We start from the raw sequence: 17,048 nt of genomic DNA on the forward strand, positions 1-17,048 counted from the left end.
ATATCTGCAAAAATACATTACATTAATGGCTAAAACAATGATTTTAATGTTTTTATGGTTTTTAATGATTTTAACAATGGCTAAAACAATGATTTTAAAAATTTAAATACACATACACTTAATTTTAAGCAGTGTTTATCAATTAGTTTTTTCACAGTACAGGACTATTTTTGAGAGTAATTGTATTGCTGTAAAATCACAATGGTACAGAAAACCAAATTTGCATGAAGTAACATCCCCTTTGCAGCAGCACTGTAAATTGTTCTTCATGACTCCCAACCTTTGCACTGTAAGAGACAAAAAACATAAATATGGCTAGCATACTTATTTTTCTGTGTGCCAAAGGTTATTTGTGGTTGTGGAAGATTATAGCTGCATTTTTTCCAAAATCACCAAAGTTCTGCAGTTTTTAGTTTGCTTCACAGGATGATTCAAGCACCAGTGTGATGTGTGTTCATATAATTCCACAGACAAATCTTTGAAAGTTTTAGTAAAATTTCAAAGCAAAACAGTTCACACAAAAATAGAGAAAAAACAATATTAAAGAAAAGAAAAATTCTATTTAAGACTGATATATCTTGTTTCATTTTGGTCATACATTCGCACTTGAGGCACGCTAAGCACATAAGCATGTTAAACACAGTCAGAAAACCATGTGCCATCTCCTATTTGCAAAATATATAACAGCAATAAGACTATTTCCTAACTGGCTTAAGTAACACTTCAGATGTAGCTAAGAAAGTTCTATCTCATGTTAACTTATGGGGGTAAAAGGCTATACGAATCTGATGCTAAGTTATTGAAATCAAGAAAACATATGAGTTTAACATCAAACATTAGCTTTCTAAGATTGGCTTTTACAAAGAAGATTAATGGTGTTATTTTTTTTGGATAAACTTGTGAACCTGTAGCGCACCCTACATCACAAAAGCAACTGTTCTTTTTCCACCACATAACATGAAACTGCTTTACTAAACATTGATGTTGTATCAATGGATGAAATTGATGGTGTGAATGTCTGACGGCAACATTATTGCTCAGTCATTTAACTGTTAGGTTACGGACCACATTGTTTTATGCTTTTATTAAGTCTTGTTACTAGAGTAAAAAATTTGACTGCAAATTTACAGTCAATTACTGGTTATTAAATTGTTGTACTAGTACAATTAACATGTAAAAAAATCAGGTAATTACGGTAATTCAACAATAGCATACTGCTACATTATATTAGGTTTGTGGCCCAGTTTACTGTGAAATCACATTACAGTATTGTATTTTTGTTGTAATATACAGTAATATTATATACTAGCTGTATAAGCCCATGCTGTAAAAAGTCTGGGGTCCTAGAAACTATTGAAATCGTCAGAAAAAAAATTGAAATGTAGAGATGTCAGGTAATTGAAAGGAACTACTTTGGGCGTCTCTCGCCTAGAAGGATTTGTTTTGCCGACATGCTCACATCGATTGTGCATTAGCGGAGGGAGAAAAAGTAAAAGGGATATCGTTTTGCCGATGTTAGGGGCTAATCGACTTTGTCTTTCTTCTGAGGTTTTGTTTTACTGATGTGTTGGCCTCGCATGTGTTATTAGGGGCTAGTTTTTAGGGGGAGTTTTCTGTATCCTTGGAGGTGAAGCCCTTACCCTGACTCCACCTCTCACTTCCGGACATGACAAACAGACACACACACTTCCACGCGTAGACGTTTATATATAAGATAATATATAATAATACAGTAAAATACTGTGAAAGTAATGCAATTAGTAGCCAGGAATCTATGTATATAAAAGCCAAATACCACAGACTCACTCATCACGAAATCTCCCGAACCATGAGGACTTTGGACTTGAAATTTAGAATGTACGTTACCCTTGGCCCATAGGTGCTCTCTAAGAAACGGTTTTAAAAATTTTGTGGTCCAATAGTTTTTTTAGAGCCGTTTGTATGTCTGTCCGCTTTTCACGAGAGAACTACTTAACAGATTTAGATCGGGTGTTTTTCTATAATTTGCTTGAACATTCCGTTGAGTATTATAGTTTGCTTGCAGTACCGATTTATTAGCGCAAATCTGAGAGAGACTCATCGGGCCTGATGGGAGGGGGAAGAGTGACGTCAGGAGTAGAGAGCTGGACAGGGCCCTCCTCACTGTCCTGTTTCACTAATACACAGGTGAAGTTGCGGGGGATGGCTAGTGTCCTATAAATGTATAGTGTAGCACCTCCAGATTTAAAGAGCCTTCTAACCATATGACTTCATTACTGAGGTTAAACAGGTTTATCTCATTTAACATTGGTTAATTTTAAAGATTGAAATAAAGGAATACCAAACAACTTTAGATCTTCAGACATTGCATAACAGTTATATCTATCGGCTTTAAAATCAGCACATTCCTTCCATTTTCTTACCACCAGATTCCTTTACACATTCATTCACGTCTAGTGCCTTTCTTTACAAATAGTGTATTAAGTAACTATATCCTCTAAGAGATGTATTATTGCAAATGTATAATTTGAAGTGTAAAAAGAAATTGAAAGAAGGCACTATGGCCACTTAGTTGTAGATAAATAATCACCACAAATATTACACAGATGCAAAATGGTTTCAGTCCACTCTGCTAACCTTATCAGATTAAAGCAACTGCTGCCATTTAATTATGTGTACACTGTCAGCTCCAGGAACAAAATGATAACAAATGCAAAGGCGTGTGCATTGCTGTTGGGCACCGTACAAGACACAGAATCATTTAGACAAAGGTTTTGATAGTGGAACAATTGATGATTAATGAAATAACATTGCTTTATAAATAATTTATTTCAACTTGTAGCTGTTAAACTGTTTATCCTTATTTAGAAATATGAAAGATATGTATTTTACAAGTGTGTTCCTTTCTTAGGGAATACTTCTCTTAGTTTTTTTGTAGGTATTATTGAAAATCACCCATCCATCTATCAGCTTCTTTTTGTTTAAAGGTTGATTACAGATAAAAAAAGTAAAGTCCCTGTCTCTCTACAACCTCCTGTGTTTCTGTGCAAATCTGTGACCCAAGCGTGACAATATAAAAATAACCATATAAACATATGGTTTTTACTTCGCGGATTTTCACATTTTGCGGGGGGTTCTGGAACGCAACCCCCGCAATCGAGGAGGGATCAATGTATATATATATATATATTGTCACAAGCGGCTGGGGGACAAACCCAGCCGGGATGCCTGGAAGGACCGGGAGGTGGCGTATTTGTCCTCTGGGCCATGAGGGGGCAACCGCCCTGGATCTGGAGAGGACCACGGGAGAGGAGCAAGGAGGCTCAGGCCCTTTGGGACATTCACTTCCGCCACACCCGGGAAGATGGAAGAAGAGCCTTTCAGGGACGACCGGAGTGCTTCCAGGTGCAAGAGCAGCACTTCTGCCACACCAGGAAGTGCTGCCAGAAGAACATCATCAAGCACCTGGAGCACAACCGGGTGAAGATAAAAGGGGCTGCCTCCCTACAATCAGGGAGCTAGAGTCGGGAGTGGGAGCAGGATGAGGCTCCCATGTAGAGAGGAAAGGCGGCCCATGGACATTTACAGGAAAGCCCGGAGTAGGGGTGACTGGTGCTGGGAGCACAGTGTGCTGTGTGGATCTGAGTTGTGTAAGAAGAACTGTGAATAAACGTATATAGTTTTATTAAGATGTGGTGTTAGTCTGATGGTGTCCGGGCATGTCTCGCAATATATATACAGTGGACCCTTGACTTACGAACTCAATTCGTTCGCGAAGGCTGGTTGTAACTCAAGTTGGTTGTAAGTCAAGACTATTTTTCCCTTAATGCCCTTAATGTGTTCCGAACCGCCCACAGCAACACTTACTTAACTTTTTTTAATAGAAAAGGGTTGTATAATGTGCATAATTTACCAAAAACACCAATACTTTTTCTAATGTACTAACCAAAAAGTTATAAAAAGTGCCTAGCCTACCAGAAACAACAATTTCATACTGTACTCACCATTTAAGTTGACATCTTTGGCTTGCAGGAAGGAAGGAGGAGGAGAATGAAATGGAAGGTGGTTATTGTTTGGAAGGAGCCTCCTTATACAAATCTTTTCTTTGTAAAATGGTCGAGATGGTGGATTTCGACATGCTGTACATATTAGCGAGATCGGTCACACGAACATCACTCTCATATTTCCACAGAATTTCCTTCTTCGTTTCGATTGTGATCACTTTCTTTACCTTCATTACCTTCGCTTCCTTCCTTAGCAATTATCGAAATAAATTATATAAATCACTGCACTGACCGAAATTACGTCCACAAACACATGTATTTGGGCTCCGACTGACGCTTACGAACGCTCTCGGCTGTTTGTTTACAATCGCACAAGCGGATACATGTGACCGCATTCGGGTCGTAACGCAAGATGTTGGTCGTAAATCAAAACAAAAATTTTGGTCGTAAAGCAAGTTGTTCGCATGTCAGGCCGGTCGTATATCAAGGGTCGACTGTATATATATAGTGGCGGACAGCTGGAGCTCTTGCCCAGAGGATGGAAGGACCAGGAGAGAGGCAATACTTCCCCCAGGACATGAGAAGGCAGTCCCCCTGGTATGCATTGGGGCCACAGAATTGGAGCTTGGAAACTCAACCCTGTTGGGGTCTGTGGCCAACGCCAGAGTGCGCTTGGACAATTCCGGAGATATGGACTGCAGCACTTCCGCCACACCTGGAAGTCTTGCCGGAAGAGAATTCAGGTGGATGCAGCACTTTTGCCACACCAGGAAGTGCTTCAGAAAGATCATCAAAGAGCACCTAGAGCACATCCGGGTGAAACATAAACGGGGCCGCCTCCCTTCATTCTGGGAGCCGGAGTCAGAGGACAGAGTTTGCGAAGGGTGGAGTAGAGGCAGCAGAAGAGAGTCTTGTGAGTCTGCTTGTTTATCTGTGTCGAGGTAGTTTATCACAATGGCATCCCAGATGGGACCTCCTGGCCGTTAACTGGCAGGGGACCTGTTATAAAAAATATTTTGTGGTAGCCCGACACAGTAGGCAGCAGAACAAGGCACACACAGGCCACTGCACCGTGGTACATGCACACGCACAACGATCAATGGCTCACCCTGAAAGCCGCCATAGGCTCACGCAAGCACCACTCCCCTCCGATAGGAAGGAAGAAGGTCAGGCGCAACCTGAAGATAGCGGGCAATCAGAAAAAGCCCATCATCGGCCAAGGGATCCATTTGCCTGAAGAAGCAGCCAGGCAAGGGAAGCTGCCTCCAGGAGACAGAATCCAGGAGATAGGTACCAGACCCAGGGAGAGTTTGCCCTGGGAGTGTTGTAGCGCTGTTCGTGTGCCTACCTCATAAGGGGAGAGCGCCCAGGAAGCATATTGGTGGCCGAAGAATACCATTCCAGGGATGACAACGGAACGAGGTCCAGGGAGGACGAGGACCCGCTGTTCGCAGAGGAACCACAGCTGGTGGAAGAGAACCTGGAGCCTTATCCCAATGGGATTTACCTGGCGGACGAGCGGGCAGTGGAGGGCCAAGAAGCTTTCTGTGAAGCAGGTAAGAGGGAGGAGAGTGTGTGCTGGGATCCTGCCGCTAAAGTAGCTCAGGCAAGGGTGGTGAACTTCCACCTCACTCCCGAGAGACACCTGACGACGCATGCGCAGGTAAGGCTCGTGGAACCCTGTCCTCATCACCGGCCAAAATAAATAATTTATATTGAAGACGTTCGAGAGAGTTTTATGACCCATCCAAGCTTTAGTGCAGATCACCAAGAAAATCAAGATGGTGATTGATGAACCAGAGGAGACAGCCAGTGTGCCACTGGAGAAGATAGACCAGTATCTGTGACAGCTTGGGATCTGTCTTCTCAAAGAATACGGGGCAGTACAGGCAAGCGACACTGGTATCGCATATAATAAGGGAACCCCTAGCAAATTGAGCTGGGATGATTCTGAATGGACTCAAGTAGCTGGGGGTCAAATAGTGAACTTTCAAACCAGCTGAGCTAACCAAGTCTCTGAATGCATATGAATGTTATGCCATGCTGGCATTTTCTTACTTGTTTAAAATATAAGCGGTAATAAATTGCTTGAGGAACTTACAGTATGTGGCAATTTTATAGTCACCAGGATAACATGTCATTCTTAAGCACTGTTAATGTTAAGTCAGTATAAAAATATTAAGTAAAAAAGTGAGTCAATGCAACTTGATTATTGAATGTTTAATAGAAGTAGCAGAGAATATACAACAGATGTAAACAAGCTAGATGGAAGAGTTTTTATTTTGGAATACAAAATGCCATTGATTGTATATATGATCTGCAAGTTGAAAAATAAAGAATGATTACATCCTAAAATGTATTTGTACTTTACACCTGTATCGATAATAATTACAAATAGCAGAAGCAGTTTCCATCTTTCAGATGACTAAAGATAAAAGTACTAAAAGATCTGACGAAGGTTTAAAACCAAGCAAATGTCTGTTTTGACCAAACTACAATACACCCACTAATTCTCTTATACATCCTTTTTTTTAAAAAATTAGATATGTGTAAGATATATGAATCTTTTTTTTAATAAACATACTGTAGGTATTTATTAGGGTAAAGCAAATAAATAAATGCATGCTTATCTATAAACCACAAAGCATGAGCTTATTGTTTCTCCTTCAGGTAAATCACAGCTTCCTTAGTATTCTTCACGAAAAGGGTAATCTTTGTGCTTCACGCCCCTGAAAATCAGAACATAAAACTTTAAGGAAGGCTTTGATTCTGTACAACCACTTGTTATATTTGTGGTATTTACATAATGTTGGTTCAGCAATGTTATGGTCTGCATGAACAGCAACAAAAATATGCACTAAGAACGGTATGTTAACACTTGGTTCCTATTACAGAGTTCCTCTAAAGTGGGATAAATTTATATTTTCACATTAAACTGTGCACCTCAAAAAAGAAACTGAAAAGATTACTGAATTTTAATAAAAAATATAAAAAAATAGTAAAATAATAAACTTCAAACCAAGTGTTTAACATTGTAGGCTTCAGTGGTACCCAAAACCAACATTCCTCCATGGAAGTCGCTTTTCTCCTTTATAATGTGTTCTGAATTTAATTTGGCAGACTCACCATTCCATTGGCAGCGCCCTCCAGTTCCTGTTGAAGCTCAAGATAACATTCATTTCCTCCTTACTTAGTTCAAAATCAAAAATCTGTTGAAATAAAATAATGTGTTTACTCTATGATTTTCACTTTCCACATAAATTATTCTGACATTTTCATTTGCAAAGTCTTTGATTTGCTAATATAACTAAATGTACAGTATCAATTTAGTTTCCTGCCAATCAAAACCATTACAAAAACCAAGCTTCAGAATGACAGAAAAATACAAGTTTTACTGCACAACTCCCTAGTAAACATGCGCAGGTCAATCTGTTTAGCTGAGCTTTTTTGATCTTTTTGTTACCTTCAGTTTTACTTTAAAGCATAGAAGGCTGCCTTTATAATAAAACTATACAGGCCATAAGACATAGCCACATTGAGAATCACTATTAGACAGCAATCACAAGGATTGAAATTTTATTGTTTTATAAACTATTTGTTAAGCACACTTTTCAGATTTTAAGCTGTGTGTAAATTTCAGCTTATCTTATATATAAACATCTATGCGTGGAAGTGTGTGTGCCTGTCTGTCCGGCCCGGAAGTGAGAGGTGGAGTTGGGCTAAGGGCTCTGCCAGAGAAGAAACAGAAAACTCACTTAGCCGCTAATAACACAAGCAAGGCCAGCACATCAGCAAAACGAAACCTCAAAAGAAAGACAAAGTCGATTAGCCGCTAACAATGGCAAAACGGTAACCCTTTTACTTTTTTTCCCGCCGCTAATACACAAGCGATGTGAGCATGTCGGCAAAACAAATCCTCCTAGGAGAGAGACGCCCAGAGTACAGTAGTTCCTTTCAATTACCTGACATCTCTACATTTCAATTTTTTTTCTGACCATTTCAATAGTTTCTAGGACCCCTGGCTTTTTACAGCACAGGCTTACACAGCTAGTATATATATATATTAATTATGTGGCATAACAGTAGTCTGTATTCATAAATTATATTATTAAGCTGAATTTACCAAACTGTGATTATATAACCAGTGTGATGGACGACCGGCTACAGACTCCGGTCGCCACCCCCAGGCCGCCAGGAGGAGCCCTCCGGACAGCATGATTGTGCCCCGAGTTCCAGCAGGGCCTCATGGACTATGTAGTTTGTATACACAGCCCTGCTGGATACCTTGGGGACCACCGGGAGTCGCTGTAGGGGGGCTCGTGGGCTCTTATGTGCCCTATAACCCGGGAGTACGTCACAGTCACGTGACAGGAAGGAACGACGTGCTCCCGGGGTGAGGAAAGGACTGTTTACCCTGACCCGGAGGGAATAAGGACTTGTGGGTTTGGCCAGGAACCACTTCCGGGTCAGGGCATATAAAAGGACTGTGGGAAAGCCCAGACACTGAGCTGAGCTGGGAGGTAGGGTGGCAAATGTCTGGGTGAGGAGGAGAGAGTATTGTTTATTGTTGGAGAATAGTGTTTATGAGGGTGGTGTGGAGAGTGCTTTGTGCATGGTACAGTAGAAAAATAAATAATTATTGTACAGTCACCTGGTGTTCAGAGTGGTACCTGAGGGTTCAAGAGGTGGACCACGCCTCTATCTGCTACACCAACAATGTAAAATAAACTTACTTTAATAAAGTAAAATAACAAAATAGTTTTTTTTTCTAAGAAAAGACACCATTTTTTATCTCCAAAGATGCCTGTATGACCTTTATTCAGACATGTTTTTTCCTTTTACATTAATGGCTACACATCAAGTGGCAAAGAAGCACATTACCCAGACATTAATGAAGAAAAGAAGTGACACTCTGCTCCTCATTGCCAATATTTATGACACCAACTGTCCTGAGAAGGGTGTAAAGAGTTTCTTGTGTGAAGACATTTTTCACTCCTGGATATTACTGGTTTATCTATCCCAGAAATTAAGTGTGATCCATTCATTCACACAACACATTGATTACCTTGGTTGAGAGGGTGTATTAGAAGAGGGGTCTGGTCCTGAGGACCCCAGTGGTTGCAGCTTTTCCTTCCAACCAGTTCCTCAATGAGTGGGTATTTTTTTATCTTTAAGTCATGTCATGGTTTAGTTATCTGCCTTATTCTCCTTATGTTATTTTGCATACCCAAAACATCAGTAGTGTGAAAATAATTTTTTTTAGCCATAGCTTTAAATGCTTAGCCTTTCTTTTTATTTAGTTTTTATCTGTGGAGTTAGATCTCTTAAATAGATCTGAATACTGACAATTAATGATAAGTGGAAAGGACACAGGTGCAAATGACACTAAATGCTAAAAGACAGCAGCTACTTCCAGTTTATCTGCTTGTATACTTATTACAAAATAATGGCTTAAACAACATGAATACTGAAAAATAACAAAATATTAAACAGAAAGATACAAATAATGAACTCATCCTTGTCTAGCATACTGCTCAATCCAGTAATCATTTAAAATTGTCAGTTTGTAACCTCTGGAGTAGCACAAGAAAACACAGAAATAAGAAAATTACATCTTGCTAAATTAATGGAGGAGTCCAATTTAAAGAAGACAAAAATCTGCAGCCTCAGGAGTTGGCTAGGACTGAACTTGGAAATCCCTGTGCCTATAAGATCTGTGACCACTACAGTAGGCTTGGATCGATATAATTGATATCATAAAATGATTAGATATTTTGTTTTTATATTGACAGTTCTGTTCTGTATGGGAATTTAGGTTTTATATATTTTTTTTAAATTAGAAAGTGCTTCTTAAATTAACTTTAAACAGATTAGAAACAAGAGATGTTATTCTAAATATGAAAGGGATGCTGTGAAATACGTGTGCACGAAAAGGGATTTCTGTGATGACACCAGTCAAAAGCAAAAGAAATGCAATTGATAATCTTTTATACTACAGGACATGTTTGACATAATTTTTGTTTTAACTAAATAAATATAGTTAGGCTGCTGATCCTAGTACTGACATTTGTCAACTGGGCAAAAAAAGAAGTATTGAGACCACTCCATAAAACAAAATCTAGCAAATCTGAGGACTACACATCCTGCACAGCTCAGCTGATAGTGCAAAGTCTTCAAGTAGATGGAAACCTTCTGCCTTGCGGGGTCTATCAGACATACAGTTTTCATTTGCAAAAGTGACAAAATAAAATGAAGATGGTATCAGATGGAAGGCTTGCACTGATGCTGCTATCTATTTTTGACCCAAAAAACAGGCTCATTCAAAGATGTGATTCATGCATTGAACAGTCAGTACAAAGTGCTTGGTTGAGAAAATTTCAGTAAAACAGCAGCTACCAAAAGGTAAAGTAAAGTTAAGGGAAATGAAGAGTTTCACGCATTAACTACAGATTTACCTATTCCAGTTTAAACACAATGTGGGTTTGTCTAATTCAGCTGTGAAATTCAGCATTTACTTTTTTTTTACTAAACCAGTTAGAGAAAGTATCTCTAAAATGTATTGCTTTTTGTTAGGTTATTTTATTAAATTACTGTCTCTGTTGGGATATTTATATGCTGTCACGCATGTGCTTCGGAGGACCTCCTCACAAGCACAGTCGAGGAATATACTAACCCACCACACCAAGAGGGAGCGCTGGCGCTAACATTGTTTTCTTCATCTTTCCCCACAGTGCCAAGAAACCACCTGGTGAAGGCATTTAGCCCCACTCCTTCCAGTTCCTCCATCATAAAAACCCAGGCATCATCGAAGGAGGCGTCACTTTTGGCCAGTGTAAACCACGCAACTGAACTCCGCTGAGAACAACAAAACATCATCCTTGCGTTAGTTTTGATTCCCCACTGAAGGGACTGTATCTACTAGAACTATATTTTCCCATTTCTTTCTTGTCTTTGGACAAATAAAAGGGATGAACCCCAAAACAGTCTTTATGCTGTCCTGAACTGTCATTCCTGCATCCTCCACAATGGATATTTATTTATTTTTGTTTTCTCTCTGCTCTATGACAAACTGCCACTCTAAAATGTTCTGTGGTCATGATTTTAAAATAAAAGTTAAAAGGTATCTTTTGTGTTTTGAATATTTTTAGAGTATGTGACATACTGTACAAACGGTTAAAACGTGAAGGATTTTTTCCTAATGGCTGTGCAACCACACCACATGATGGAAGCTGAGATGTTTATTCAGCATGCACTCCATGTGGTAAGTATGAAATACCGCAATCCTTTTCAAAAGTATGCTGTAATAATATCATATATACAAATTACATACACTGTATACTATAATAATAAACGAGACCTAAAAATAGTGCAAAATGTATTTTAATGTCTTAACACTGTGATGATAAGGTCCTTCTTAACTCAATATTATTGATCTTTTCTCTTTCAAATATCAACATTTAAAAATTCCAATACTGGCCCAATCCTAGTGACCACTGACATATGATGAGTGTTCAGTTTGGTTTTAATATAACAAACAATTTCTAGACCTTTGTTAATGTGTCTGTATACTATTACTTGCTTTATTTTACAATGAAAGCAACAAGATACTGATCAGAATGAGTAATTTCCAAATTTGATAGTCTATCCAAGTTTTTAACATTTTTCAAACATCAACCTGTCAAAACAAACAAACTATGGTAGGACTGCCACTAACAACTATTATGCCAATGAATGAGTTGGTCACTTACTGATTTGATTCAATAATTAATTGAGGGATTTTAAAAAATACAATGTTGTGCAAAAATGCAAATATTTGATTAAATAATTAAAAGTTTTAATCCTTGTACAATGCTGTCCTTCATAACAATAGTGCATGCATGCTGTAAAATAACATTTGCCAAAAAAGTGCATCTTGTTACTAACTGTAAAGTCTAGGTTATGACTTTGAAGGTTATTGTCAGCAAAAGTTGACATTAAGGGGCAGATTTCTGAAAGCAACAACAAAGTGTGCTTAGGGTGTACTCTTTGACTTTATCCTCTGTTTGGTAGCAAAGTTTACAAGATGAACTGAGTCTTGCTCATTTAAAAGCCTCCTTTTTCCTTGCAGTACAGTAACATATACTAAGTAAGTTACCATCAAAAGAAATATTTTGAAGATGTTTACATTGTTAACTCAGATTTTGCACTGCCAGATAAGGATTTTAAGCTGCTAAAAGAAACAAAAGAAAGTGACATTAAGAGCGCTACTGGATTATCCCCAAGTACAAGTGACAGAGCTATAACCATTACTCCAATGTGTTTTCTTTTTAGGTGCTGTCACATTATCATTGTGTTCCTGAGCTATGGGAGCTCATTTCTAAGGATTCTGTAAGGCACGAATTTCTTACCAGATATTAAGTTGAAATGACTCCATTATTTTGAGTTCTTTGGACATCGGAACTCAACCATATTTAAGTCTACAATCTTCACCATATCTTAGAACGTGATTAACGTTACTCTTGGTCAATAAAGTGATATACAAATATGTAACAAGCAAAATAATTGATAACAAAATTTAATGAAAACTATTTTTTATCACCAATTATTGTCAACAACATTGATAATTTGTTGCAACACTACACTAAGCACAGTGCTTGTTTGCAAATGCTCCAGCTAGATGTAATTCAACGTGATAATGTCATGGCTTGCTCTGCGTACTTGTGATGTTGGAGCTGACGTTAAGAATTCTTGATGCCTCTGGGAACCACAGGGCATCCATAGAAATGGTAAAGCCAGCTTAATCTGGTCACATGACCCAGGACAGACAGGTGCAAAGGTGAACCAGGAAAAAATAGACCAGTTCAATTGTGTGAAATGGCAAGAGGAGGAACTCTGGCCTACACAAGGTATACAGTTTATACTGAGTGGCCTCTAAACCAGTAGACTGAGATTTTCATGAAAAACTTGCGAGTCTTGGGACTGTGTTCAAATAAAGTGAAAGTTACTTTAATTAAACTATGGGATTTCTACTGTATAAGGCCAAGGTGCAAGCAATATTGACTCTCTCTTGTTTTTAAATCATGATCTCTAGCCATTTAATTTTCATCATCTCTTTACAGGTGAATGATACTGGCTAATTAAACAGTAAAATAAAAACAACTTCTTAATTCTTTAAAATTATTTACTTTATTCTTATTATGGGAAATTAGATAAGATAGTTCAGAAAATGGATGAAGAGATGAATAGTTATACACTAATTGTTCAAATATGATTTAATGTTGTATTGTTACATGCTACTTTTAAATTTAAAAACCTATGTTTAGTCTTGGTAGAGTAACATAATACTTTACTTTCCCCTTTTGTATTATTAATGTGTAACTTTCATCAGAATGCCTCAAATCTCACAGACTTACCACTGTTTATAAGGTATTGTACCATATAACTTCTTCCCACCTTCCCGTCAACATTTATAACCTTAGGCAATTAGGTGTAGTAAAAGACAAGCAGGAGTTAAGTTACACTTTAAATAATTCAAAGTACACTTGAATATTGGCAACCATACAACCTGATAAATGGTGATGTGTAGTTTCAGGTGGCACACAGACTTGTTAGTTACTTAAAATGTCTCTAATTAAGTCCTCATTTTTGGTCAACTTTTCTTCAAAATAGGCCGCATGCCTGTCTCAATAAGGCTGCTAAGCTGTGCTCGTCATTGTGTTGTCCTTTTCAGTTCATGTTGTGTGAGATGCTCTTTCAATAGATATTGGTGACAGAGAGAGAGAGAGGGGTGAAGCAAGCAAATTTATAGATTTTCTTTCCAACCCCTACAGCCAATAGGGCGTCATAGTACTTAAAGGCTTCTGATACAAGCCAATTACAAACACCCATACTTCAGAACAATGGGGTACAGTATACCTTCACACCTGCCCCCAAAACCATATGTTAAGGTGAAGCTTGCCAGGTTGGAAGATTGGCTTTATTGTGGGGGTTGACTGCGAGAGTCCTGCAGAAAAATACTTGCCAAACTTGTTTGAGGCACTTCCCCTAACCCTGTCGTAAAATTACAATGAACTGGTCCTTAACCATCAAACCACTGCTCTTCTTATAAATGATAGACATTAGTCTTATAAATTACAAATAAAGACATACAAAATATTTATAAACTTAAATGGGGAAAATTTTACACCAAAACAACTGTCAACAAAATCAGGGCAACAAACTGTATTTAGCTTACCTTGAAATTCTCTGCAATGCGACTAGGAGTCACAGATTTCGGAATGACAACAACATTTCTTTGAATGTGGAAGCGAATCAGAACCTACATAAAAAGATACCACTGTGTCAATGAAAATACAATAAAAAAATTGGATTCCAAGGAGATGATAGAACCCATTTGCTGGTGAAAAGGTATACATACACACAGTAAGCATGGTAAACAGTAAGTATAGTGAGTACAGTAATAAAAGGAAGGCACTCAGATCACTTATATAGTCAGGTACATTGGAATTCATAACTTGGAAATGATAAAGCATACACCTGTATCCAGCCACAGTAACCCAACTGATAGAATCAGTCAGGATTTAAAAAAAAGTATCTTCCAAAATAACTCTGTAATCAAATAACTAGAAGGCAAAGGCTTAAAGAAAATTTCAGTGTCTTTGAATATGATTTGTGATTTTTACTTCTCAGATACTGCCTTGTTCCAGTCATCATTCCAAAGCAGCTGTCCAAGATTGAAGATTTATCCCGAAATGTGTTATTTATGGAAGGTATAAAAAAAAGGATGTGCCTCAAATATTTCTCATAAGGGTGTATAAATCACACATGAGATAAAATCTACGATCATTTAAGGCCAAACCACAATTTCCTGGTACAAATAAAAAATATGTAAAATAAGGTAAGTAAGACAAATGACTCCGCTGACTGTTTCTCCACAATAGTGGTGATATACTTATGTTTTGGTTGTGCTTTTTCAGAAACTAAAAAGAATGGTGTCAGGTATAGGTGGGTCTTAGAGGGAAATCTGTTCCAGTGTGCCAAAGACTCAATTAAAACAATATAACATCACTAGCCAAATGCCTTTAGAGTGGGACAGTCCTCAGGATAGTTACAAGAAGTCACACTGTTAAATATGTATTCTCCTCACAAAATGTATGGGGACTTGAAAATAGCTGCTCTTCATGCTACATAGACTTTAAAATGATGGCTTTTTCATCAGCATATATACCTGTGCTGAAGTTTTTTTATGTTTTTGAGCAATGGCCTTGATTTTAGGATCCTGTAGTAAGGAAGGGTCTTCTGGTTTTGCCCTATAAAAATTCCAAAAGAAAATACAAGTTTGTCCACATCTTTATTTTAGCCTCTTTGAATGTTTAAAACAGTCAGAAAAACATAATAGAGATTTGGAGAGTACATATTTCAGAGGAAAAGCTGCACCTGTATGATGAACATGCTCAGAACTTGTTTCTAAAAGGTAAGATTTCACTACAAGAATGAAAGGAGGAATGTTCATTTTATGTGAATCACAAAATAATTATATTACTATTTCAACACTTAATTTTACAGAAAGAGGTTCTGTTCAGAAAGATAAAAGCAAAAGTTGTTGAGTGAAGAAAACTGGAACACTGTGTTTACTAAATTACTAAATGAGCTACTACCATAATTTCACCCTAATGGGCTGTTTCTGCAAACGAGCAAGATAGTTCAACAGAGCAGGTGTGAGACTGGGCAAGAGAGTAAAGAAATGTATATTATGTGCAATTTTCACTGTATCTTTGCATATACTAAAATTGTATGCATTCAGTGAAGCATTCATGCAATGTATAAAAGTCAAAACTGTGATATATTTTGAAAACCTGAACTACTCTATAGAACAGAATGTAGCAAAATTTAAGAAGTGTACTTGTGTTAGTAAATGCAATCAAAAATCATGACTGCTGGCTACCAGCTGATATTTTGTTAGGTCAGGAAAGGAACAGTGACAATGGAAAAAGTGGCTAAGTCATCAAAAGAAAGCAATTTTTTTTTACCATGGTCTATCTGGTGAAGCCAGAGGGCTGTACGCTGTGACACAGATCCCCTTTGACTGGCAGTAGTTGATCAGTTTCTCTTGTGTCAGATATGGATGACACTCAACCTTGAAAAATAAAACACATAACATTCTCAGAAACTGTTTAATCCCGTTCAGGGTGGCAGCCAGAGCCTATGTGGGCAGTATTTGGCAAAAAGCTGGAATCGGACCTGGATGGCCTGTCATTCCAACACAAGGCCACCAATACCAATAACTGCATCCATCGTGAGACTAATTCATAGTCGCCAGTTACCTCACCTTTGGGGAATATAGGAATAACACGGGAGTGCTCAGATTAAACCCATACTACCACAGGAACAATGTGCAGCTCAACACTGATGAACAGCCAGGATGCTGGACCTATAAAGGACCAAAAATTGTGCTACCATACTGAATACATTGAAATACTGTATATATTCCTTTAATTAGACCAACAACAAGGTCAATTAACTTGGAACACTGTAAATGAATAAACAATTATTTGTTATATAGCATTGTTCTCTGTGAATTAAGTTATTTAAGACTACTAAAATCTTACTGCTTCTACATATTATGTTTTAGTAGTTTCTAACATTGTAGGTATTCCTTGTTACTTACCTCCGTGACTGTATGTTTAACTAGCCAGTTTTGTCATTTGAGCTGTCAACAGTGAAATATCATGTCTTGTATGGTGTTATTTGCTTTTGTAAAAGTACAAAACATGAATAATATTCATGCATCCATTAAATTTTCTAAAGATGCATTTTCCATTACAACGTTGTAGAGACAGGTAAATTACCCAGACACCACTGGTGCAAGACAGAACAAGAAAGGGTACAGACACATACAGAGAAATCTATACATCCATATTCACTCAACCATGACAATTTATATTCATCAGCCATTCATAAATCCATCCACGGTTTGATCTCATCTATTTCATGACATGATGATAGGGCAGCAACAAAAGGTACAAGACAGGAACAAAACATGTCCATCTTATGGCCTTGGCCTAACAAGAGTCACCAATTAACCTA

General features: G+C 37.9%; 2 protein-coding genes across 3 annotated transcripts in view; both read right to left on the reverse strand.

Moving 5' to 3' along the window:
* Positions 1-17,048, reverse strand: part of LOC114654919 (aldo-keto reductase family 1 member B1-like) — a 227,614-nt gene that overhangs the window by 93,453 nt on the left and 117,113 nt on the right. The window lies entirely within an intron of this gene.
* Positions 6,189-17,048, reverse strand: part of LOC114654914 (aldo-keto reductase family 1 member B1-like) — a 96,196-nt gene continuing 85,336 nt past the window's right edge. For both annotated transcript variants that reach the window (XM_051929597.1, XM_028805769.2), the window contains exons 6-10: positions 15,992-16,098; positions 15,190-15,271; positions 14,197-14,280; positions 7,110-7,192; positions 6,189-6,712 (exon numbers count right to left, since the gene is read on the reverse strand). In XM_051929597.1, the coding sequence (XP_051785557.1) occupies positions 6,670-6,712; positions 7,110-7,192; positions 14,197-14,280; positions 15,190-15,271; positions 15,992-16,098 (399 nt within the window). In that variant the 3' untranslated portion in view covers positions 6,189-6,669. The remainder of the gene's footprint in view (positions 6,713-7,109; positions 7,193-14,196; positions 14,281-15,189; positions 15,272-15,991; positions 16,099-17,048) is intronic.

Source organism: Erpetoichthys calabaricus, chromosome 1, assembly GCF_900747795.2.
Source record: "Erpetoichthys calabaricus chromosome 1, fErpCal1.3, whole genome shotgun sequence".
In the NCBI taxonomy this organism is placed as follows: Eukaryota; Metazoa; Chordata; class Cladistia; order Polypteriformes; family Polypteridae; genus Erpetoichthys; species Erpetoichthys calabaricus.